Consider the following 27,397-nt stretch of genomic DNA (forward strand, 5'->3'; position numbering starts at 1 on the left):
AAAAAAAAAAAAAAAAAAAAAAAAAATAGAATTAAATTAAGAATTACAAGTGAAGTTTAATCAAGATTGTCAGTGAAGATAAGCTTGGCTAAACCCTTTCTTTTTGTCCTCTTCTCCCTCCTTTCCTTTCTTCTCCTTTCTTCCCCTCACTCTTGTTCTCTTCTCTTCTATGTTTTTCTCTTTTTGTCTTTATTTATATGTAACTGGGTTCATTCTCTTTGGGGACAGAAAAATTTTTACATTTTCTACAAAAAATTAAATCTGTAAATTATATTATGCATCTTTGTTTTGTGCAGTGCATTGCTTTCACACCCTCTGGGTGAAGCTGCTATAAATTGGTGGTAGGAATTAAATAATTGGCAACTGTGGGATGACTTTCATTAAAGCAAGAACACTAGACAAGGAGAAGAAGTAAATTTTAGTACCAGCCTGGCCATCAGTTGTTTGACCTTCACCAAGTAATTAAACCTCTTTGGCCCGAAGTTTCATTTTCATGATTGCTTCATACTAGTGAAAGACATTGAGATTTCTTCAAGTTTAATATTCTATTAAATTTGATTCTGACATCAGCCCTGTCTATCTCATAGGGATGTTCTGAAGATCTAACAGAAAATACATGTGAAAACACATTTTAAGCTTAAAAACAATGCACAGTATTGCTAAAACACACTGGAATAAATGTTATTTATATGTTCAGATCCTCACATATCTTTTTAGAGTTATGCAATTGGTTGTCATATGTATGTCAATTAGGAAGGAAGAGGAAAAGAAGTTCAAAAGGAGCCCATCATCAATCTGATCAGTTAAGAGTTGCTGTAACCACCAGTGAGCATTGATTCTACCTTCATAGTTGATGCAGCCATTGGAGTCTTCTTGACCTGCCATCAGAGCTTCCACTTCTTCCTCTTTCATCTTTTCACCTGATGAAACAAAACTCTCCTTTCAGAAAGAAGTCCACGTGGTATTTTCAAAATTCACCATAGGTCATCAGCCAAGGGCTTCTGGAGACTTAAACTCTTGGCATATAGGAATTGTGACTTTTCCATTCTTTTGGTACTTAATATATTGTCAACTAATTGGTTTTTGAATGAGTTAATTAAATACACATTATCCCTTGTCGTACAAACTGTATCCTATAAGAACTACCATGCTTTCCTTTACTTATTCATTACCAATATTTTAAGTTAACATTTTCACCAAATTCACTGCCACTGAGGCCAATTGAAATGGTCATTAACTTTTGACTATATTTTTTCCCCATTTTCCCTTTGTAGTATTTCCTCCTGTTTTGGTGATGACATGATTCGCCTGTCATGTTCTTTTCTATATATTCTGTCTCACTAAGTCCACTGAAATAAATTCCCTTACCCAGGGTGGCTAGAACATGGCGGAGTTCAGCACCCATGACTGTGCCATTGCCTTCCTTGTCAAAGACACGCAGACCCTCAACAAAGTCTTCGTAGGTGCCCTGGTCCTTGTTGTTGGAAATGGCTTGCATCATAGGCAGAAATTGTTCAAACTCAATTTTCTTGGCATTCAGCTCTGTAAGAAATTGCAATTTTGAGGGTTATTAGCTACCATAATACTAACTCTGAGTCACAATTTAAACTTCAAAAGTTATTCTAGGTTATCTGAAAAACCTTGACACAGCTTAAATTTCAGCTGGTAAATTGCTAAAATATCAAGAATATGGTAATAGTTAATAGCATGAGGGTTGGAAATTCCAGTGCCTGAACTTTTATTCCTAGTCTACCATTTGCAACTCTGACAGTGCACAAGTTAACCTTTTTGTGCCTCAAGTTATCATCTGTAATATAGAGATAACTAATAGGGTTATTGTGAGAACTAAACGAGCTAATGAATGCAAAGTTTAATATCTAGGATAAGCTGAGTGCTTAATAAGTGGTAGTTTATTTTTAGTATTGTCCATTTAATATTTCCCATAAATACTTGCAAGCCATAGAAAAATGCACTGAGATACAACAAACTCACTAGTGGATTAAGACAGTAAAACTTAACTTTAGTACATATTCCACCTTTGTCCCCAGCTTTTGGAGGGCCTTTCCTTTCTTTAAATTTTAAGTAATTTAAGAAGTTTACAAGGAGAGAGTGTGTGTCAAATATTCTGTGATCTCCTGACTTCTTTGTACCTTAGAAGCCTGGAGATGATAGGACTTTATTGTCTTCTGACAAGGTAAATCTTATTCATGGAAAATCTAGACAGTCTATTTTATACTATCTGGATGTATGCAAATGGGTAAAGTTATGTATTCACCAAATCAAATCTTTTACTACTCTTCTATATTTCTATTACATGTTATATATATTTTTACATTGAAATTATATTGAGTAATATTTAAAAAAATAAATTTGAATGCTGAATAAATGAGTATTTTACCAAATAATTTTATGAAAGATGGATATTTGCTAAGTTGGAAAGTGACATTTAAGGGTTTCAGCCTGGTTGCAGTAGCTCACACCTGTAACATCACCATTTTGGGAAGCCGAGGCAGGTGGACTCCTTGAGCTCAGCAGTTTGAGACCAGCCTGGGCAACATGGCAAGACCCCACATCTACAAAAAAAAAAAAAAAGAAAAGAAAAAAAAAGGCCAGGCATGCTGGCACATGCCTGTAGTCTCTAGCTACTTGGGAGGCTGAGGTGGGAGGATTGCTTGAACCTGGGAGGTGGAGGTTGCTGTGAGCCAAGATCATGCCACTGTACTCTAGCCTGGATGACAGTGTGAGACCCCATCTCAAATAAATAAATAAAAATTAAAATTAGGTTTGGCTGGGTGTGGTGGCTCACACCTGTAATTCCGGCACTTTGGGAGGCTGAGGCAGGATTGCTTGAGCCCGGGAGGTTGAGGCTGCAATGAACTATGATCATGCCACTTATTCTTACCTGGGTGACAGAGTGAGCCCCTGCCTCAGGAAAAGAAGGAAAGAAAGAAAAAAAAATAAAAATAGGGTTTGCCCTATTGCTTGCTCACTTGATCTCATGCTCTCGGCTTTTCTGCATGTTATAATTGGATATTTCCTTCCAAAGAAAATGAAGTCAGCAGGCTGATTTTGAGTTTTGTTGAAATCAAGTTTTCTTTTTCTAACAAAGGAAAGGTCTCCAAAGAATTTTCAGTTGTCAAGGGAAAAAAAAGATTATTTGTTATCTCATGCCCCTCTCTCTGTTTCCTAATGGCAAAGATAAACAGCCTGAATATCTATTTGAAAAACTTCAGTTTTGCATCTCTTTCAAAAATTATTTTTTATTGACACATACTTATTGTATGTGTTAATGGGGTAAAGTGTGATTTTTGGATACATATGTACAATATGTAATGACCAAATCAGGATAATTAGCATACCGATCACCTCAAACACTTATCATTTCTTTGTATTGGGAACATTCAAGATCAACTGTTTTAGCTATCTGAAAATGAATTGCTGCTAGCATAGTCATCCTATAGTGCTTTAGAACACTAGAGCTATTCCTCCAATCTAGTTATAATTTTGTCTTCACTAACCGACCTCTGGCTAGCTCTTATTCCCTCCTCTCTTCATTAAAGATAGATGTTTGGTAAGCTGGGAAGTGGCATTTAAAAATAAGGTTTCTGTTGGGTGCAGTGACTCATGCTTATAAACCCAGCACTTTGGGAGGCCAAGGAGAGCAGATGCCTGAGCTGAGGAGCTTGAGACCAGCCTGGGCAACATGGCGAGACCCTGTCTCTACAAAACAAACTAAAACAAAACAAAAAGTAGCTGGGTGTGGTGGTGCACGTCTGTAGTCTTAGCTACTCGGGAGGGACTAGAGGACTAGAATTTATTCAGAACACTAGAATTTATTCCTCCAATCTAGCTATACTTTGGTATTTATTAACCAATCTCTGGCTGTCTCTTATTCCTTCCACCCTTCCCTGTCTCTAGAAAGCACTACTTTCTACTTCTCTAAAATAAAATTTTTTAGATTCTACATATCAGTGAGAACATGTAGACTTATCTTTCTGTCCCTGGCTCATTTTACTTAACATGATGTCTTCCAAGCTCATCCATATTGCAGCAAATGATAAAATTTCATTTTTTATGGTTAAATAGTATCTCATTGTGTGTGTGTGTGTGTGTGTGTATATGTGTGTGTGTGTATATATGTGTGTGTGTGTGTGTGTGTGTGTATATATATATATATATATCGTATTTTCTTTATCCATTCGTCTGTTGATGGACATTTAAGTTGATTCCCTATCTTGGGCATCGTGAATAGTGTTGCAATAAGCATGGGAATACAGATTTTTTTTTTGACATATTGATTTCCTTTTCTTTAGAAATATACCCAGTAGTGGGATTGCTGGATCATATAACAGTTCCATTTTTAGTTTTGTGATAAACCATACTATTTTCCACAATGGTTGCACTTACATTCTCAGCAACAGTGTATAAAAGCTCCCCTTTTTCTGCATCTTCCCCAGCATTTATTTTTTGTCTTTTTTAACAATGACCATTCCAAGCGGGTAAGGTGGTGTTTCATTGTGGTTTTTAATTCACGTTTCCCTGGTGATTAGTGATATTGAGCATTTAAAAATATACCTGTTGGCCATTTGTGTATCTTCTTTTGAAGGATGTCTATTCAGTTCATTTGCCCATTTTTTGATTGGATTATTTGTGGGGTTTTTTTTTTTTTTTTTTGGCTGTTGAATTTCTTAAACATTTTGGATATTAATCCCTTGTCAAGCAATTTGCAAATGTGTCTTGTCTGTTTTGTTTGTTTTGAGTGTCATTTTCTGTTAGACTATTATACTTTTCAATAAAACCATTGGTATTAAAAGTAATTTCCTTATTCTAGAATAATGACTGGATTTCTGAATTGAGTAAATGACTTCTGCAATTTTGCCACTTAGATTTCTCACTGATTTTTTTCCTAGGATTATCCTTGTGCTCTGTGTTTTGACACCCTGCTTCTGTCCACTCATAGAAGCAGTGTGTCAAAGGACAGAGCACATGGCAGTCAGCATGTATTTTTCAGTTGCTTGACAAAGTTGCAATTTCATTTCCACAGCTTTTATCAGAGAAGTTCTCTAGAACTGTGCCACTGGAATTTACTCAGAATTGTTTATAAAGTGTTTTAAGTCATATTTAACATCTTTGCCAAAATGTGTTTTTGCCTTTGAAGATTTGAAGTCTGAAAAAATGTGCAGATTTGGATATTATTTCATTTCATTAGCCTTTAATTATGAACATTTGAAATGATGATAGCATTAGGTATTTCTAATATCTAAAGTTAAACATTGACATTTGACATTAGATATTTTATCATCTTGCAAATTCTCAAATGAAGTTTAACTTATTTTGTAAAGAAAAAGGCTGAGACTATATGGCTAAGAGGTGCACTTACCACAATCAGGAATAAACTGAGCCCTATTACGTGAAACATTTTTAAATCAATCTCTCTCTCTCACACACACACACCACACATACCACACACACACATTGCTACACACTTCCTTATACTTCAACACTTTTTGGAAAAATTGATGGGTTACCTTCATTGCTGGGGTTTCCCAGAACTTTCCTGACCTCTGCATTGGTGGGATTTGTGCCCAGAGCTCGAAGGACATCACCAACCTGGCTTAAGGTGATCTTGGAATCACCTGTTCTGTCGAACAGGAGAAATGCCTCCTTGAATTCTGCAAAAAGCAAAAAGCATTAGAATGCTTTTTTTCTTCCTCTAACCTATTAATTAAACCTAACTCAATCAATAATTCAGTTCAAACTCTTCTGTTTTACAACTTTTGCCAACTGTGCAAGTTGTTATCCTGGATTCTCTTTTTGTATCTCCAACTATCATTGGCAAAACTTAGCATTTCTTTTGGGATTATTTTAAAGCAGCATTTCCAACTTTAAGTTGCCTGTTATTGTTAATCAGATATGGAAATTGGGGCTCCTAGTCATATTCATATTTCCTTTACCTGCCTGGAAAGCAGGATTGGGTTAAAAAAAATTCCTAGGCCCTGAGAAATTTTAATAATCTCTCATATAATTAACAAGATTAACAAAATTTCAAAAGAACAAATTTTAATCAGGCTCATGATATGTGAGGTTAACTCAAACTTTTCAAATTGTATAGAAAAACCTCCTCTTGGGGTACAAATTTCCTAGGTTATCCCTTTAACCAGTTTTCTCCAGGAATACCTTTATTTTTCAGGAAAAATTTAGAAAGGTGAGACAAATCTATACATTCTATAGTTTATTAACTAATGTGTGACTCTATTATTCTCCAGGTATAATCAATTCAGAAGGAGAAATATTTGTTTTGGTATGATAATACCATTGTTGCTGTGATAATCTCTTTATACTTTACTGTTTTTTCAAATAATACATATGACATATGTTGCTATATCTACTTTAGAATTTCGGTATGCCTTGTAATTACAATTTTATGGAGAAAATTGTAGATTCACATGCAGTTGTAAGAAATGATACAGAAAGATCTCTTGTATGCTCTGCCCAGTATCTTCCAGTAGTAACATTTTGCCAAATTATATTATCACAACCAAGATATTCACATTGGTAGACTCCATCAATTTTAGTCACATTTTTCCAGTTTGCTTGATTCATTTTGTGTATGTGTGTATATTAAGTATACACAGCCATTCCCATTCTTTTCTGAATACATATTTTAAAGTGTTCTCTATTCTGATTATAATAATAGCGTTGCTTACTTTCTCTAAATTTCATCGTTCTCTTTTGCTAGAACTGGTTTGACTTTCAAAATTATAGTGACAAAGAGTTTAGAAATGTATACCAAAGACAGAAAGCAGTGCTACTATGAATTTGGGGGCCAGGAAAACCAGTTTAATTAGAACTTATAAACTAGATTACATTTTCTGGGAAACTCAAAAGTACTGATGGTGACTTGGAGTTAATATCAACAATACTCAAAAAATCGTTTTTCAATAAATTGGTAGAAGTGAAAGCATTTTTTAGGCTATCAGTGGTTTCAGATCAAAAGGTGCTGTCTAGATAGATTACTCAGCAAAATATTCCATCTTACTATTCCTCCATATCCTAATCTAACATCGCACTGACATTATATTCACAATTCACTGCAGATCATGTTACCATTATTTGTTAAAACTTCCCCCTCAAATTCTATGCAGTTTGGCTACAGATCAATTCCCTACGCTAAAAAACTTGCTGCAGGCACTAGAAGTCATTAGTCAAATACTATTTTTCATCTTTCTAAGGGACATGTGAAACTGAACTATTCTTGTTACTGGCTTCAGGCTTTCATGAACAGACTGCTCAGCAGGTTCACTATTACCCTGGTCAGATGCCGAAGCGGAAATAGGATTTTATGGGCTGTAATAGAATCACTCTGACATTAACACTTTTGGTGATTTAAAGGCAGAGACCAGAAAGACACTATTTTTCTTACTCCAGATTTTTAACCCAAACTTTAGTTATTCTCTTGAAGAATTAATACCAGGGCTGGTTATACTATTTTCCAGGGGCTGGTTGCCTGTTTCTTTTTAATAAAATTTGATTCAGATACAGCCATTCTCATTTTATGAATAGTCTATGGCTTTCTTCACACCTCAGTGACAGAGTGGAGTTGTTTTTACAGAGACTATACTGGCAGCAAAGCCTAACTTATTTACTATTTGGTCTTTTAAGAAAAAGTTTGCTAACTTCTGGTGTATAACAGTATTGTTCTAGAAATTTTGGTAATAATGGAATTGTTGTCATTCTGGGCTGCCCAAAAAGGTGACTGTTAACTGTTGCTCTTGAACACTAAAATGTGACTACTGCAAGTGAGGAAAATGGATTTAAAATTTTATTTTTAATTAATTGAAGTTTAAATAGCCACATATGCCTAGTGTCTACTGGACAGCACAAGACTTAGACCTTTAGAATACTGTAATTTTCCAGTTTTTGCCCCTTTTCCTTCAATCCTGTGATAGATTCCAATAGAGCAGCCATGAACAGAATTCTTTAACCGCTAAACAAGGAAACAAACTAAAGAATATTTTCATTTAAGAAACTATAGGTTTTCCACATAATTTAAAATGCTGACATTTGTTTTCCTGCCACAAAGAAAACAGTACACTACACCCATGTTTACTGAACTTCTGTGTCTGAAATCTATTTCACAGACGGAATAAAAGGTTTAATGTTCAACATTAAATCCTCACATCCTTGCATCCTTGCAAGGGTTTTTAAGTCTTCCCTTGCCTGATCCTACAATAGTTTGGTCAGAACAACTGTAAATGAGCTATTTGAGAGGACTGGGATGCAGCAGGTGACAATGTAGCAGCATCACTAGTAAAATGCATTAAAAATCAAACAAATTATAGTAGAATCACAAACTGTTTTCAATGAGAAAAAAGTCCTTCATGGTATAATTTCAAATAATCTTGAGTTATGAGTCACTAAATCATCTAATAAATCATCTAATCTGTCTACATGAGGCCATCAACCATGATGCAGATGCATGTGAGTCTGAACTGCAGTAAATATCCCTTTTTTCTCAATTTGTGTTCAAATATGAACTATTTCAGACACAGAAACAGACTTGAAGAATGGGAATCCTTTAGGTAGAGAACTGAGTATTTGAATAGGTTCTTATTAATCACCTATAATTATAATTATATTTTGCATATCATAATATATGTAATATAGACAGTACTTATGACTGATATTCTAATTTATACAATATTTTGAAGCTAATTTTTTCTCCTCCTTCCATCTATAAGTTTATTTATGTCTCAGTTCATTTAGATATGTGACTCTTTCACTCTGTAAAATATTCCTCACTGTACTTCCTAGAAAACATCAAGCTCCTGTGGACTAATGGGATCTGTTGGATCCAAAGACCCAAAGGTGAAAAAGTTGACTTGTTAGGGAAACTATTCAGATTCTCTTGAATCTTAAGAGTTTCGAGTCTCCTAGCTAGTAATTGTTTTTATAAAATAAATTTTTAATCAACTTAAACTAATGTCAGATTTTGATCCTAGCACTAATTCTTTGAGTCATTGACAAAGTCTTGTCACATCTCTGGACTCTGTCTTGCATGTCTCAGGGAGGGGTTAAACCAGGAGACATTTAATGTTCCTTCTATAGTTCTATGCTAAATTAATCCTTCTTCTTTGTTTCTAAATTCATTTTTATTCTACAACTCACTATGTTATCCATTGAAATGATATAGTTTTAGTAATTGGGCAGTTTTATTATCAATTTTATTTTTCAAATTGACAATTCAGACTTGTCAAATCTCTCTTTAGGGATTATATTAGCAATTTAGCCATCTAAAATCTATCTATCTATATATAAAATCTACTATATATATATATGGTATTATCTATTGTATCAAATCGGTTTTATTTAGGTATCAGTAAATATAAGGGCCTATTCTGTGGTGCTTATCTTTTGTTAAACCTTTGATTACTGAGTATCAGCAAGGGTTTCAGGTTGAGCTAATTTATATTTAGAGTGATCGAGAGCAATTTATATTTAGAATGCAACACCAGTGGGGATAATTAGGAAGAGCTAATCTCATCCCAAGGGAGTTGGTTTTCACACATGCCATCTTTATGAGTGTGCACATTTAACAACCATAGCTTTTAAACTTACCATCCTGCTGTTCCTTAGAGAACTCGATCTGTTAGAAAGAAATTGACCACAAAGAATGTTTTAACCAAACAAAAATGTTCTGAGTTTTAGTTGTATCCAGCTCATTCCCTGAGTAATCTTCAAAGTAAGCTCCAAAAGTCAGCCTACTTTTCAGAGTTCAGGCATAGCTTGGACACTAATAGGTTGAGCTGCAATGACACATGCCATGAAGATAAGTAATATTGCAGAAACTAGGCAGTGCTGTGCCTACATCTGTAGCAGAGAAACTCAATTCACTTACCAGCAATCTGGTCAGCACTGAAGGACTGCAGTGGCGAGGAAGAGAAAGAAAAAACAAGTACTCTTTCAAATGCATTGACAGAAGAATGAGCGCTGGTTGCTCTGAGATTTTTAGGAAGCTATGCAGGTGTCTTGGCATAAGAAGGTTGCCTTAGGACACTTTTGAATCTAGGAACATAAAAAGCTATTGCAAAAGATAATTAGGGAATATCTTTCTGTATCTTAATGATTTAACAAATGCTACATTTAATACTCCCTAGGAAAATCTATAGTATATTTAAGATATGTCTAATAAGATACACGGTGTTCGAGTACAGATATACCCATTAAAAAGACTACCTTAAGTCTGTCTTCTATTTAGCCAGTGCTTAAAGAAAAGTATACAAAACCAATGCATCAAAAACAGTTTACTTAGTTTTAGCTATCAGCATCACTGGATTGTATTTTAAGGTATAATATTTTGCTGTAGCTACAGGTTTTTTTCTTCTAAATTTAGGTATAATGAACTTTATGTGATACAGCAAGAGTTGGTGAAGCATAAAGCACAGCTCTTGGAAGTAACATGTATTTTTCCAGTTGACAAACAGCTCTAATTATTTTCTTCTATCTTTAATGGATCTCAACAAAACCCAAAAGTAGATACTAAAGACTCATATTGAATATGTTCTCTCCTCAGTTCCATTCTTTGCCTATCTTTCTTCTCAGTAAGATCATATCCTCTATCTATTTTCTCCTATAAATGACAAATCATTGTCTCATAGGACCCACCATGATGGAGCGGCTGGGCTGCAACACAGCAGGAAAGCCGAAGAGTGAGTTGAGGGTTGCTCCGGTCCCTGAGTGGGGTCCTCCCTGGCTGAGGCTTCGTTTTATTTCTGGGCAAGCTTTGACCTCACAGCTAGCATCAGGTTTCAGAGATAAGTTGCCACACCCCTTAGAGAGTTCTTTAGCTTTCTTAGGGCAAAGGGAAAGATGGATCTGTACCCTGAGAGCTATTTTTAGGTGACCAGAACCTGGGAGTGGACAGCCATAGTGAGATGGAAGCCTGTCAGCACTTTTATGGTCTTTATTTCCAAGAAGTTCTCTTGGAGCATCTTCTTTTAAGAAGCTTCCTATTTGTTCCATGGCAGAAGAGCTTAGAAGTTCTTTAAGTTCTTGGGCCAGACCCTTCTCTTGATGACCGTGGATTTTGAAAACTTCTAGTCAGCAAGTTTTGGTATTAATGCAAGTTTTCGAATGGGACTGGTTTGGGGTTTCAAATGGCAACTGCTATAGAAGGAACATCCTCTGAAGTGCTATCCTTTATGGTAAAGTTCAGAGGACTTGAAAAGGCCATGCACATTCTGCATGTTTCTTAGGCTGCACCCAAGTGACAATCTAGTCAGGTCTTGCAATCTCCAATTAAAGATCACTCTTTTGCAAGCATAATCTAAACCAGGAATAGTTTTGATCTCTGCTTTTCACCATTCTCCTTTAGTCTCCTGACGTTAGGTCTGGTTATTTTCCTCCCTCGTTATCTTTATAATGGCTGAGTAGTCATATTTTTTTATTTTCAGAAGTTTTTCTGGGCAGAAAAGCTGATAGATCATTTTTACATTCTTTTTCTCTCATCCTATATGTTTTCTTTTCTTTTTTTTTTTAACTACGCATAAGTTCTTACTAGAACATGCTGTTTCTGTTTCTGCTTCTGCCTTGGCAAATACTCTGTGGCTCAGTCCCTAGACCAAGAAGCCAAAAGAATGCACGGCAGAGCTTGTGGAATGCAAAATTGTATTTTATTTTATTATTTTTGAGACAGAGTCTTGCTGTCACTCTGGCTGGTGTGCAATGGCACAATCACAGTTCACTGTGGCCTTGAACTCCTGGGCTCAAGTGATCTTCCCACCCAGACTCCTTAGTAGCTAGGACTACAGGCATGTGCCACTGAACCCAATTAATTTTTATTTTGATTTTTTATAGAGACAGGGTCTCGTTATGTTGCCCAGGCTAGTTTGGACTCCTGGCCTCCAGCCATCATCCTGCCCAAAGTGTGGAGATTACAGGCACGAGTCACCTTGCCCAGCTAAAACTGTGTTTTAGAATTTTAAAGGTATCTAGGGGATTGGCCAGCAATGGGTTTTCATGATAGCTTACCTGAAAATAGCGGGCAACTCCCTTCTGGAAATGGTACTGGGAAAAGTGGTACAGGGAAAGATCCTCCTAGGATGTCCACTGAAGTTCAGACAAAATATTTATCAGTTTTCTACATGTTTAAAGCAGCTCACAGGCATAATGTATATTGGAGATTAATTGTAACTTGAGTACTGCTTCAGCAACTATTTTTAAGGGGATGGTCACAAAAAGCATGAAGTCTTCCCTTCTAGAAAGACAAATACTTTGTAGCTTCTCCTCAAATCATTTCAGAAGAAATCAGCATTTAATATGCACATCTCTTCTGGCTCTAAGTTTATAAGTAGTGAAAAAAATCTCATAGAATCTTGAGTCCCAAAATGAAGACTGAAAATATAATTTAAAATTATTAGTACCCAGGTAAACATTTTCATAAATAGCTTGACCTTTTGAAAGGTTATGGGGAACTGAAATTTAATAGAAAAATTAAAAATGCTTTGAATATTAGGGGCAAATGGAAGGGAAAGACAAAGGTGGAAATGTGTAAGCTTTGAATATTACAAGATTTGGAATCTTATAATTTTGACATAAATGAAAGCATCAGAGCCTACCATGTTATCTTTGTGTTCTTTTTTACTTTTGTAATTATATTTATGAAATTATGTTATTAAATTTGAATTGTCTTATTATTGAGAACTAGCATATATCGTTAGTTGAGCTAATAACTATAAATACAAAATTAACCATCAAAATTGCCCAACTAAACATAATTATTTTCATATTTATTTATTTTTTTCAGGTAAAAAAGTGTCCTTGCCTAGATATAAAATATGGTTAATCTGTGTAAAATCTATTGAGTAAACTGGAAAGTAAGTTTAAAATTTGTATTTAGGGCTGGGTGTGGTGGCTCACACCTGTAATCCCAGCACTTTGGGAGGCCGAGGCAAGCAGATCATCTGAGGTTGGGAGTTCAAGACCAGCCTGACTAACATGGAGTAAACCCTGTCTCTACTAAAAATACAAAATTAACCGGGAGTGGTGGCGCATGACTGTAATCCCAGCTACTCGGGAGGCTGAGGAAGGAGAATTGCTTGAACTCTGGAGGCGGAGGTTGCGGTGAGCCGAGATCGTGCCATTGCACTCCAGCCTGGGCAGCAAGAGTGAAACTCTGTCTCAAAATAAATAAATAAATAAAATAAAATAAAACGTTTTATTTATGCCAGGTGTGGTGGCTCACGCGTGCAATCTCAGCATTTTGGGAGGCCTACGTGGGCAGATTACTTGAGACCAGTAGTTTGAGACCAGCCTGGCCAACATGGTGAAACCCCGCCTCTACTAAAAATACAAGAATTATCCGAGCCTGGTGGCATATGCCCATAGTCGCAGCTACTTAGGAGGCTGAGGCAGGAGAAACACTTGAATCCAGGAGGAGGACGTTGCAGTGAGCTGAGATCGCGACATTGTACCTCAGCTTGGGCTACAGAGTGAGACTTCATCTCAAAAAAAAAAAAAGGTTGTACTCATGTTATGAATAAGCTATTCCTAATGACTTGGATACTATAAAGTTTGTTATTAAAATAGAAGCAGTTGTTAACTGTTTCACCCTAGTCTTTCTTCATACCTTTGTCACATAGAAAATGCATTTAGATATTTTTGGTACTTACTGAGAACATAAATATTTGAGCACTTTATTTGACAACAGTAGGGAAGGCTACAGTATGGTCTAGAGAAAAAAAAAAAAAAAAAAAAAAAACTGTAGTTTAAAAACTAGAAGACCTAGATTCTGCGCTCATAGAATAAATGGGAAATCCAATTTTTTTTTCCTCTGGCACACTGTTTTTTGTTTTGTGTTGTTTTGTTTTGAGACAGAGTTTCGCTCTTGTTGCCCAGGCTGGAGTGCAATGGCGAGATCTTGGCTCACTGCAACCTCCGCCTCCCAGGTTCAAGCGATTCTTCTGTCTGGTTTACTTTCATAAATGTCAAAACTTATCTTCTCTCTCTTCCTTGGGGTTATAATGATGGGGTAATCAGTCCTTTGAAAAAGGCAAATTAATTGTGTAATATGAATACACAATGTCGGCTGCTTTTGGCTTGAGTTCTCTATGTCATCAATTAGTTTTAAAAATCAGATTTACCTTTCTTCTCTCTGGAATGTTCTCCTCTCATTGCTTCTTTTTAGAAATTAAATATGCGACAAGCCCTGGTAACATTTGTTTCCCTTGAGAGAAACATTTCCTCTCTGTTTTCCCCAGTATTCAACATCACCCAGCTCTTCATCCCACTGAAAGTTTTTTAACCTTCTTGATTGTAAGCTTCTGGGAAGCTTAGGCCATTCCTGAAGTCATTTGTTCCTGATGTAGACCTGAATGTGAGCCTACCCCAACCCGTCTCCAATAGAGCACTTCGCTTGCCTTATTCTTAGGGTTTATCCCTCCATAACTCTCTGTAGAATACCTTGCCTATATTTGACGCTCAATAGATTTTCCTTAAGTTAAAATCATTAGAACATGTATATCCTAAGCTCACCCTTCAGATATAAACTTCTCCTCTAGAAGGTTGTGTACCATGAGGGAAAAGACTTCACCTGCTCAAAGTTAGCATGCTCATTTTGAATTATTGATATATGTACCTTTATATTTCTAGCACCTTCCTTTGGATTTTATATAAATGTTTTTGACCTGGACTTCTAATTTTCCAATCCCCAATTTGTTTTTCAAGGCTCTTTTAAATTCTAGCCTACATATTTATCTTAGACTCTTAGTAAACTAGTTACATTCCACATTTTTATGATTCGTGCTATCATTTGATGTTGGATTTAGGTAATAGTATTCTACAACATACTGCTACTAAAAAGAATTTTTATTACAATGTTTACAAATTCTTTTTTACTTTGAGAAGCATCTTTCTAATAGTAATAATGAGATTAAATTAACTGATTAAACATCAGACAACGTATTTGGTTGGTGCAAAAATAATTGCGGTTTTGCCATTACTTTTGTACCAACCTAACAGAAAGAATTGAATTTTAGAAAAAAATATTAAAATGCTGTTAATCAAACAGGCTCTGGAACTGATGTAGGTTAAGCCTTAGTAAAAGAAGAAGAGCTGTAATTAAAGATAATTGGGGAGACATGTAATATTGAATACTGGGAGAAAATGCCCTGGGAAGGAACATGGACTACATTCTTCAAAGAACTCGATGGTCCTTGCAACATACAATGGGGACTAATGACTGGAAAGGCTAAAGAAGCTAATATAATCAGGGCCAGTTTTCAATCAAAGAAAACACTGCTGTATGCTCTCTGATGTAACGCCTGGCAGAGAGACCAAAGACCTGGATGTATATAAATCCTTAAACTTACTTTACCTAATTTTCCCTCCAGTCTCAGAGTTTCTAGGAACCACCATAAAAGGCCAGGAAAAGCATTATTTTGGAACTCTTGGGAGTTTTGTGCTTCAGAATAACTCACTTAAGTCGAAGGAAATATTTTTGCATTTTTGACTTCAACATAGGACATACTTAGGCTAGTACATATCTAGGCTAGTTACTATAATATGGTATAAACAGGGGTAATTAAGAGTATTGAGAATATGGCAGCAGCCCAGTTTCTCTAATATAAGAGAGATTAGATGGTTAGATTGCATAAATTGATCTGGTCTGAGATAAAATGTTTAATTTTGTGCTATGAAGTCCTAGATTAGTCAACTGAATTCAGTCACATAAGAGCAAAAACTCAATTATTAAAATAAAACAATTCAGACCTACAGGAACTAAGCTAAGTCTAAGTGAATTTTAATAAAAATCTAGAAATACAACCTGTTACACTTTCTGTTTTCTCATCATCAATTATTAATCATGAGAAAGCTAAAGAAATTTAAAGTTTTTTGAGAACTGCCCATACTTTTGTCTCCTTTGTGAATTTGTTTGCATGGAATTTCTTAAAACCTACATTGTGTTTTGTTCATTCTTTTATTTTAAAAAATTCTTTGTGTGTTTTAAGACATAAGTATCTGCTTCTTCCTATTTGTCTGGAATACAAGTTCCTTTTGTGACAACAGGGATAAGAATATTGGCATTGCCATTCTGGAGACTTTGAGAATTTGTGGAAAGAAAGCTAGATTGGGAATTTTGTTTTAGCTTTCTTATCATAAATCATGTGTCTTTTGATTAACTTCTCTCATCTAGGCTATAGTTTCATCAGTATAAAATACTCTGCTGCATGATTTCTAGGATTTCTTATGTTTCTGCAAGGTTGTGAGTTTTCCATCCTTTTGTCAGTAGAATCTACTTCAACTCACTCATTTTAATGGAAAAGGAAGTACGCCTAAAAATTCAACAGGTAATATTAGTCTGAAGTAATTTAGATAAACAGGAATTAAACAAAACATAACTTTATAACACCATATTCAAGCCGGTTGGATTTTTTTCATAAACAGGAGACATATTCCACTGGGCATTTAATAGGTACTTTATCACAGTGAAAGGAAGAGTATAAAGTTGAGAAGATGTAGTTACATCTTTAGGAATACTTTTCTTCTCTGGCTTCACTTCACTGTTATTAATTTATGACCAGAATAGCCAGAATTTATCATCCATATAATATACCTTTTAACTAGTATAATTGAAGCCATTTCTACTTTTATATTGTAATTTTTGCCCTTCACATTCTGATTTAAGGTAAGAAACAAACTGTAGAAGTTGATATAGAAATAAACCACAGAAGATCTTATTTTTATATGAAAAGTATTTCAGTCTGAAGAGCAGCAGAAGAAAGTGTAGTATCAGCAGACTAAATATAATCCTTTCCACCATGAGTCAGATGGTGCTTAATACTAGGTAATTATGGAATGAGTTCTAAAAACAACTTGCCAGGGGTTCATTTGCAGCACTAAAATGCCGAGAGCTAAATTTGACACGGTCACTTTATGGTCTCCTTATCCTGCAAATATTTAGTTTTACTTAAAAGTGTTATTCACTATTAATTGGTGAACAGATCTCTTATTTTCAAAGCTACATTTTCCTTTCAAAGACATTATCCTTCAAAATATAATTCTAGAGAAAATTACAAAATGCCTTTTAATATTTTCCCACTTCTCCCCACCTGTTCTCTTCTGTTACAGCATAGATATTTGAAAGAGGAAATGTGATACTGATACCTAGTAATAGTATCAAATAATTTCTGATTTGCTCCTGAGGTTATATTCACATTGCAAATGGATTAATATTGCAATTGGCTAACATTATAGTTGTATTAAACATTAATTTGAACTATTAAAAGGCCAGAGTAACAGAAAACAAACTTTTAAGATTATGTAAGGAAAAGTTAGAAACAACCTATACATATTTTTACCTATGTTTTCTAATTAGAAATTGACTACATGGGTTCTTTTACTCAGAATAGTTGGGGTTAAGATTTTATCATATTATACATGTGGCATTGTATTTCTGCATACCATCCCAAAGAATATAGGTTGGGATTTCCAGTTTAAATAATGCTGTTTATTTGTAAACAAAATAGAAATCTCATACCCTCCTTAGAATATTAGCCTGATGACAAAAATTGAAGGTCATATTTGATGTATGTGTGTTTAATTGAACAAAAGTACTAAAAAATCTTAATCAGTTTCATTATATCTAATAGCATTTAAAAATATCCGTTTTCCATTTACAACATCCTATAGGAAGATGGAAAAAATGAGTAGGAATATTTCTAGGTTCCTGATATTGCACCCTCCTTCTGTAAAACAGAATACCCAAGTTGTCAGGTGCTAAGATAGGGAAATGGAGAACAGAATAGTAGTGAACGGTCAAGGTCAAAAGTCTTGGTGAACTTGCTCTGATGTGTCTGTCATCCCCTCTTCTGGTTACACAGGACTGTGCAGGGCAATATAAAAACCACTCTACCTCATACCCTTAAGAGTAAAAAGGGCTCCTTTACACATTCTTAGAAACAGCAACTTACTTTTTATAAATGAGGGTGGTAGTTTCGGATATGGTTAACGCAGTTGACTCTGGATTTTGCTTGCTAAGTTAAACCCTAGGTCCATCACTTAACTACTGATTTGATCATATGTATAGCACTTACCCTCTTTTAAGCTCAGTTTCTTTACTTGCAAATTGTGGATACCACAACTTCAGTGTAATATTGTGAGGATTAAATAAGATAACATGGCAAAGAGTAAATTCACAATGAATATTGGTTATTGTTACAAAAAGCTTTATAAACTTCAGAGCCTTTCGTGGAGCATGACTTCATTTGATTTTTCTCAGAAATTCTTCTAAAGGAAACTGGATTTATATTAGCTTTGTGAGAAATAAGAAAAAAGAACTTACAGGTGAACAAAAGTAATCCTATACCTGGGCCAAAACAAATTGGGTGCCACAATGCATATACAACTCTCTGCCTCCACTGAATCCCCATCAGTAAGTAGATGCATTTGGGAACATTAGATTTCTACCTTATACATTAAATTGAAAGTTTAAATCTTCCCAAGCATGTGGTCAATTGTTGAAGCAAGATTTCTTATTTGATAGTTTCTGTCAATGCATTCTGTACCTTTACCATGTTTTATAATATCGCTCACAGTATCTAGTCAGGGCTGACCTGATTAAGTGGTGAATACAATGAGAATTAAAACTCAAACAGCACAATGAGAGACATGATTCACAATACCATCACCTCACAGCAATACTGCCATACAATGCATGCATCATGCAGAAAATTCACTTACACATTGAAGATCTAGAATCTAGGCACATGGTTATGTTATTACTTTCATTATTTTACTTGGTTGCAGTTTTGAGCAATGTGTATTCTTGTTTTTGAACCTACAACCATACTTATGCTGGGTTTTAATTCCTGTAACTGTGATTCTGTTAGGCTGTGTTCTTTTGGTTTGGGCATTGTTACTGGAAGTATTAGCTCTCTGAAGGCAAAGAGTGCTTAGAACCACCAAGGACAATAACTTTAGTGTTCAAATATCAATAGTACTTTGTTGTTGAAAAGGGTACTCATAGAAAATCCATTAGGACTGGACATCAAGTAAGCATTCCTTCAGAGAGTATCATAAAATTTGTGTCAGAACAATTGAAGAAGTGTTGTAAACTAATAACTAACAAACCAGGAAATCACGTTGGAAAGCACATTTAAGAAGGTGATAAAACTAATTAATTGTATTCAAGATTATTCAAGATTTATGGGGGAATCAAATATATGGCTATTAAATGTAGTATGTTACAATATGAAACATAGATATTAGCTGGGAATACTATGGAGAAATTAAATTTTACCATGGCTGTGACTATAGTACTACACAAAGGCAGTTATGATTAAACTACAGCATTACTCAAAGTCTAAAGGACAGCTAAGTTTCTAATCTTATATGATTTATGAAAGAAAGTTTATAATCCAATTAAGTTTTGTTCTTTGTTGAATTTTTGGAAAGTTAATGAATGCATATAACAGCTCTATTAATTTCTTTAAAGTTCATTTTCTCTGCTTGAAAAAATTGTATAGCTTTTATGAGGTAATATATCTAGAAACATTAAGTGATTAAAAGCATCATAATGTAAAATGTTTTAATGTATATTTTAATTAGGCCTGTTACCTCCTGGGATAAAACTAAAGTTTATAAAATTCTCAAGTCGTATCAGTTTCTTTGGCTGTGCTAAAATACATCTAAATATGTACTAATTTATTTCATATTAATGAATGCAAAGCATTGAAGACATTTACATTTCTTTACAAAAGTGTGTTAGTTTCTCTTTTTTTCCTCTGTTACAAATGGGCCTTCTGAATGGAAGAAAAAGGTTATTTTTTTTTCTTGTTTCTTCAAGATTCATTTAACTTCTTTTTGATTTGTGTCCCTTACTGGAATCCATCACATCTCTTGCTCTGCAATGAAATAATAAAGATGGAGCATGCCCCATTCTCACAGAGACACTCCAGGGGTATTTCCTTCTTTTGGTTAGTTGTACAAACTCATATTGTATCCTCACAATATTACACAATATTGAGCTTGTACAACTCAATTTAACATATTGACAGAGAATAAACAAATTTTCAAGATTCTGAAAAGTGTTGTTTCTCTGCTGACTATGAATAAGTAATTGGCTTAATTTCTGGATTAGAAAAGAGATGTTTTCTCTTTTCTTGGCGATCTCTCCCTGGCCAAACTAAATATTTATGTACTCATTCTTACAACACAGTCCTCAGGAAAGAAAATTAATGCCTGTTTTTATTAGACACTTCGTTTGCTTCTTAGGTAAAGAGGTACATTTTCTTTTCTTTCCAGAAGTTTGTAATACCAGATACAAAAAGATAACATTGTTTTATAAATCACAATAATAGCTTTGACACTGATTCGTATTTCTAATGTTACTATAGAGTGAAGAGTTAAAGATGAGGGACAATCAGAATTACTATCATGGCTATGATCTCACTGTGTAATGTAGTCAGTATGCATCTGTAAAGGATACATTAACTAGGATTGCTGGGATGAAAAATTTGGTTTCCTCTTAAAGAACTGTATGCATGCAGTCCTCAAGGTAGAAGAACATTTATCAGAAGAGCTGACGTGCATTTTTTTGTCCTCCTAAGTCGATATCCATTAAGAACAGTTCTTAACCAATATTATATCCTATGACCAATTTTTTTAAATACTTCAAATACCTACAAGCTAAAGATTAAATATTTGTGATAATTTACTTATATTTTAAACAAAATTTCATGTTTAACTCAAATGTTATACAAATTATGAATATATTTAACGTCATTACATAATGTCTAAGGATGATCTAACTAAATATTTTTGGGACTTAAAAAATTCTTCAGTTATATTAAATAATGAAATGTTTGTTTATGGGTCAGCATCATAGTCACAAGTAAACAATGGTAAATTGGCAAAATTGAGATTTATTACATATACAACTTTTGGTTTAAGTGGAAAGATCACCTCATGGGTACTTTTGCTCATTGGTTTTCCATATAAGGCAGGTTTCCTTAGATAAAAATTTTCAAATTGTGATATGAGCCAATCAGAGCTCAGTGAATGAAGAGAAGGTGCACATTTAATGAGTCACGTCATTGGAAGTTAACAGACGTATCCATTTTCCAAAAGCAGATAATTTTTTGGCTATTGAGAACTTTGATCACAGCGAAGTGTTGACACAATAATTAATCACATTTTTCTTAGTTCAAGATCAGTATGCAAATACTCTAAGACATAAGCTAAAAGCCATGTAATAACAAGTTTCATAATTATTTTTGTTAGTTTCATTTAGAAGAAACTCACAAATTCTGAATTAAATATTGTGAATAAATAAACAAGATGACAGTTATAGTCACTGAAACACTTGAGTGCCTAATTTTCTGCATTGAGATCTCATTTAGTGTTGTATCAAATTTTATTAGGCAAAACTGAAGGGAGAATTAACTTGAATTACAAAAAATAAAGCAGCTGTCAAATACATACAGGACAACTGGGCCATCAGCTGTTTTAAACTTCTGGAAATAAGTAGGGGCTAAAACTTTCCTTTTGATGTAGTTGTAAGGTAAGGGATCTGGTTTCCAGAGAGATTTTATTTAAAACCCAAACACTGGTTTAAATATTCTTAAATGCTACACCGTTAAATATATATACTTTTCTCCAAAATAGTAAAAGTGCAATTTAGGGAAAAATGGAAACTTAAGAATAAAAAATAGAGCAAGCACAGGCTTCACATATGATACCATACTCTAATAATCTTTGAAGTTATATGCTGGTATTCATTTTTTAAAGCAGAATTCTCTTCTTCAAAATCTACCAGTTCACTAAATAATGCTATTTGTCTCAATGAAAAATTCATGCCTTTGCAAGTTCCTAGAGTTCTTTACTATTGAAAGATGTTTCAGTGACCACACAATTCATCTGTTTAGTTACCTTAATGGCAGAGAGGTCAATTTTTTCTTCTTTGGGTTTGGCTGGGGCAGGGGCAGGTGCAGGTGCCGGTGCTGGTGCAGGGGCAGCCGCAGGTTTCTTCACGTCTTTCTTTGGTGCCATTTTTTTTTTTTTTTTTAAAGGGTGGGTTAAAAAGAGAAGGAGTTCCTCCAAAAGAACCTGTCAAAATGATTCTTGGAAGAGGAATGGTGGTTCGGTTGATCCACAGCCCAGTGTCTTGAAGGTGGACCCAGAGTGTTAAACGGTATAAGGGCATGCATATATATTTCACTTAGTGCCTAATAGAATCTTGACACATGCGGCTGGATTGGATAGTTCTCTAGTCAAGGGGGATGGCATTCTGGCTCAGACTATAAATGGAATCTAAAGGGTCAGGGCTTCATCAATTTTTTTTAACTCTCTTTCCTTTCCCCCCCGCCCCCCCCCACACACCTCCATATATAAAGGAGAAAGAAATATGACAGAGCCAGCTTCAGATCCTTTGATGACAGTGAGGTAGATTGACTGTACTTTTTCTTGGTAGAATTACAGTTCTGCTGAAGTTGTAAATCTTTTTTTCCCTCCTTGCCTAAGAGACTTTACTGAAGGATTCCATTTCAACTTGGAATTTTGTCAGGGAGTATCACCAACTTTCACACAGCTTATTTGCTCATGCTCCTCCCTCACTGCCATAATTTGCAAGGAAGTGTTGGTCAGCAAAGAGGTGGTGGTGGTTAAAAATAAAAAAGCAGACGTATAAGGAAAGCCCCATCATGTCTTAAAGTGGCTTCCCTTCTAGGGAGCATAGACTCTGGCAGTCTTTCCTTTAATTGTAGTGAATTCTATGCTAAAAAAAACTTCAACATGACTTCCTATAATTTAATTTTCTTTGTATAATTTAGTGGAGCATATCAAATGGATGGAAATGACAGCAAGATTTACCTTCTTGCAAAACAAATTTTCTAATAGTGAAGTAGCTTTCAATAAAAGTAGATAGTTATTTATTTTCTAAATGGTGCAAAGTCTCATTATTTATCACATAAATCTTTTGTCCATATGAGAGAGAAAACATACATTTTTAGAGACATAAAGAGAGAAAAGAGCTTTAATTATCAACACTGTGCAAGTTGTGGTAACTTGAAAGTTTTTCCTTTTCTGTCCTTGGTTTCCTCCGTTTGCAAGGCTAGACTCATATTAAGAAATATAAAACAACCAATGGGCACTTTATAACTTTGCATGTGGTAAATTCTGCCCAGAGAGGGGGTTACAATTAGTAATCAGTTATTGCTCAATCCCACTCTCATTTCTGTTGTTTTAACTTGTGAAATATTTAATTAACGAGTAGTTATTAACCAGTTTAAAAAATAGTTTGGGTTTTAAAAGCACATTTATACGTTTTAGATATATAAAGGGTATATATACATCACATATACATTTACTTTATGTGTGTATATATACATCCATACATGTATACAAATGTATTATAAATACACACTTTCTAATTGTTAAATGTAGTTGTGTTTAAAGATATAGATTCATTAGCCACTTTCTTGGGTCTGATATAAAAGCATTCACCAACTTGGAGAAGGTCACTATTTCTGCCATATATTACAACTAAGCAAGATTAAGACTCTCAGAGCAGAAATAATTCACCTTAGTTACAATTGACCCACAATTAATCAGTCTCCTATTTCACATGGTGGCATGAACTACTGGATTATTTTATCCATGTATGTTACAGGAAAAACATTTTGATAGCTCCTTCCCTTGTTTCCCCATACCAAAGACTCAATCATTACCTAAATTTAGCTGCTGGTGCTCATTTTTTACATACAAGACAGTCAGAAGAATCTGAACATATTTTAGCTAGAATACTCTCATATTTAAACAATCAGAATAGATTTTTAAAATAGTGCTATGTTTATAACAGAAATACCTTCATAAATAGCAGAAATTTGTTCACCAGTTTTCCTTTGGATCATTCAAAGATGGATGGAATTTACTGCAATTACTGATAGATAGATATATTTTGCTTTAACTCATAGTTTGTATCAATACTTTGTTTCATTGCACAAACCCCTTAAAATCTATGACATAGTTAAACAGATAAAGGAGATTTATGTGTTCTGGGCAAAAATATTTTGATCTTCCTTGCATTCAGAAAAGAAATTAAAACAATATAAAATATATTAATCCATATGTTTTATCCACTCACTCAAAATATGCTTTACATTAGTAATGTCACCAATGATCTTGGTCTTAAAAACTCAAATACCCCAAATTTGAAATAGGAGCACTTTATTTCATAATATGAAGGGAAATTGTCTGATTCTACTATATATCTAAATCCCTTTGTGTTATTAACTACATATATTACTGATTTATGAATGCACAGAGGAAAATATGTTGGTGTAGAATTTTTTCCTCAAAGTAGAAATCACAAAGTACCATTCTTATCATATCAAGGGTATCTGCGCTTAGCATAGCATGACATTCCTTTGATGTTAACCTTGACCGTGTGGTTGAGGTAGTCTTTGACCACCAAAAACCCATAGCCCAGTCTAATCATGAGGAAAAGCACCCATTAAATCCAAATTATGGGAATATTCTACAAAATTTCTGACAATAACTTCTTAAAATTGTCAATGTTACCAAAATAAGGACTGTTTGAGAAGCTTTTACTGCCTTGAAAAGCTTAAGGAAACATTGTGAGTAAGCGTAATGTAGTATCCTAGATGGAATCCTGAAAAGAAAGGGGCATTAGTGGCCGGGCACTGTGGCTCACTCCTGTAATCCCAGGACTTGGGAGGCCGAGGAGGGCGGATCACAAGGTCAGGAGATCGAGAACATCTTGGCCAACATTGCCAAACTCCGTCTCTACTAAAAATACAAAAATTAGCTGCGTATGGTGGCATGCCTGTAGTCCCAGCTACTCGGGAGGTTGAGTCAGGAGAGTCACTTGAACCCGGGAGGCGGAGGTTGCTGGAAGCTGAAATCATGCCACTGCACTCTAGCCTGGGTGACCAGAGTGAAATTCCATCTCAAAACAAAACAAAACAAAACCATATGTGAAAACTAAGCATATCTGAATAAAACATAGACTTTTGCTAATAATGATGCATCAATATTGGCTCATTAGTTATGACAAATGTACCATATACTGTAAGATGTTAACAATAGAGAAAACTTGGTGTGGGATACTTAAGAACTCTCTGAACTCTCCTCTCAACTGTTTTGCTAATCTAAAAGTATTCTAAAATAAAAAGTTTACTTTAGAAAAAACAACCAAGAACTAAAACAAACCAAGGACAACCACCACCACCACAAAACATAGAAAATCTAAAACTTCAAAGAAAAGAGGTATAAGATCTCATTCTTAGTCAACATTCTTTTGTTTTGGATTAGGTATATTATAGAAGGAAAGTCTAAAAATATTCACAATTTATAGCACTGAGGTCTTTTTGAAATGGTTGATCCTATTGGGCACAATGTATATGTATGTCACATAGGCATTATTAGTTTCATAGAAATTACACGTAGAGAACAAATTTAGAGGTGTTCTGAAACAATGATCATGAGTAACTTAATATGATACTCAGAACAAAATGAAATTTCTGTTGACAGGCCCCCTCCTTTTTACAGTGCTGTGTGACAGGACTTACTTCTAAGGAGAAAAAGGGCAACAGCTGAGGATTCATGTTCTTGGTGACAGCTGACATGCTGTGTGTCCAGATCTTCCAAGTATTCCTCATACTTAACTGTACCATTTGCTTAAGTTTTTTTAGATACCAAAATGCAGGGAATGGCAAAAGGAAAAAGAAAAATCATTACTAAAGGTGGTCTATTGTAGTCTATCTCTAATCCATTGTGTTTCTTTTGCCACATAGCCAAGCTTTGCCACGTTATTAATCTGTTTCTTGTATGATAGTATAAGTTTTTCGGTTCTTTGGCTAAGATTAATTATTTTCTATTTCGAAATGTTGGGCCTGGGAAGTGAGAGCGACCAGTATTTCTCCTTCATTTCACTGACCAGGCAACCACAGGCATTTACTCATTCCACATATATTTCTCACCTATTACATGCTAGGCATTAGTATTACTGGTTGAACAAGATGAATTTGGTTCTTGTTCCCTTGGAAAACTTAGATATTTGAAAGAGGATATAAACTGGGAATATGCAAACATGGGAGCTGGGAAAACTGACTTGTAGGCATTGGCAAAGGCTTCCTTAAGGAAGGGATAATTGGGTTGGGAACCACAGGAAGAGAGGAGTTTATAGGTGAAGGGAAGGGGAAGAGAACTCCAAGCAAAAGAAGTAGCAGCGTATAAGGCACCTTATAGTATTAAGGAGATATTAAACCAAGTTAGAAAAAAATGTAAAAGAGCGCAAACTTACAAAGTAGGTTAAAAGTGGCTTCATCAATTGTCCTTCCTGCCACCCCACAAAAAGATTTTCTCTCTAGATATATAAAATTTAAAAATTCATCTTCTGTGTCTGCAAACTATAGTAGAAATTCCATCTATCCAGAGGACTGGAATAGCAAGTAGGTGACAGCAAACTTTAAAAAATATTGAGAGAGCAAAGTGCATAATGAAATTTATCTGCTTTTATAATACTCTTATGAAGGAGGAGTTAGGAAATGTTGTTGCCACTTTGTAATGGAAACACTGAAGGGGGACATTGATCATAAATTCAATGTGTATTTCTTGCTTCCTATCAATCATTTTGCCCAAGTTGAAATTTTTGTGTGCTCCTTGCAGGAATGATTCCTTAAAAATATAGACCTTATTTTATATTTTCTTAAATATTGGAACAAAATTAAAAGTGTTTAATAAAGTCTTGTTGAATTATGGTTGAATTTGTTGTCATAATGCCTTTATACATTCCTGAAGAAAAGGGATTGTTGGGTAATTAAGTACTTAGCACAGTAATTGTGAAATTTTGAAGTGTGTAGTATGAAATGTCTTTTTCATTTTTATGAATATTTTTTGATACAATGAGGTACTATATTAGGTTTAAAAGCTTATGTTAATTCCCTTTGTCGTAGAGCAAAATAAGAATTTAAGTGTGTGAATTAACGTGTGTGTCTGTGTGTGCATACTTGTGTTAATAGTTATTTTTGAGTGGTAGAATTATGAGTTAATTTTATTTGCTAATCTATATTTTTATTTTTCTTCTCTGACTACACTTTGCTTATACAATAAACAATAAAATAAAAAATTAAGTCGACAATAAAGATTAAATATAAGCACAACCATATGTAAAAGCCAACTTGTTAAACCTGCAATTAAGACTCAGGATTGTTTCCCCTTACATTTACATAAATCAGTTCATGTGTGTGATATCTACTTGAAAACTTTTCAATAGTAAGCACTTGAAGTAAGTGGTTTTCACATTATTTAATGACACCACAGTTCCTCTTCAAGATTTTGGCCCTAAGTTGACACATCCACTATCTCCAATAATTTGCTT

General features: G+C 34.6%; 1 protein-coding gene across 2 annotated transcripts in view; it reads right to left on the reverse strand.

Annotated features, from left to right (window-relative positions):
- Window positions 1-22,278, reverse strand: part of LOC108540360 (myosin light chain 1/3, skeletal muscle isoform) — a 25,233-nt gene extending 2,955 nt beyond the window's left edge. Inside the window, exons 1-5 of one of the 2 annotated variants that reach the window (XM_017889417.1) lie at window positions 21,928-22,278; window positions 9,619-9,646; window positions 5,529-5,672; window positions 1,369-1,542; window positions 843-920 (exon numbers count right to left, since the gene is read on the reverse strand). In XM_017889417.1, coding sequence (XP_017744906.1) covers window positions 843-920; window positions 1,369-1,542; window positions 5,529-5,672; window positions 9,619-9,646; window positions 21,928-22,047 — 544 coding nt within the window. In that variant the 5' untranslated portion in view covers window positions 22,048-22,278. Of the gene's footprint in view, window positions 1-842; window positions 921-1,368; window positions 1,543-5,528; window positions 5,673-9,618; window positions 9,647-9,898; window positions 9,924-10,665; window positions 10,774-21,927 lie in introns of those variants that run through there. The other variant, XM_017889418.1, reaches the window with a different exon arrangement.
- Between the last annotated feature and the right edge of the window lie 5,119 nt (window positions 22,279-27,397).

The sequence above is a fragment of the Rhinopithecus bieti genome, unplaced genomic scaffold, assembly GCF_001698545.2.
Source record: "Rhinopithecus bieti isolate Rb0 unplaced genomic scaffold, ASM169854v2 scaffold_17939, whole genome shotgun sequence".
Taxonomy (NCBI): Eukaryota; Metazoa; Chordata; class Mammalia; order Primates; family Cercopithecidae; genus Rhinopithecus; species Rhinopithecus bieti.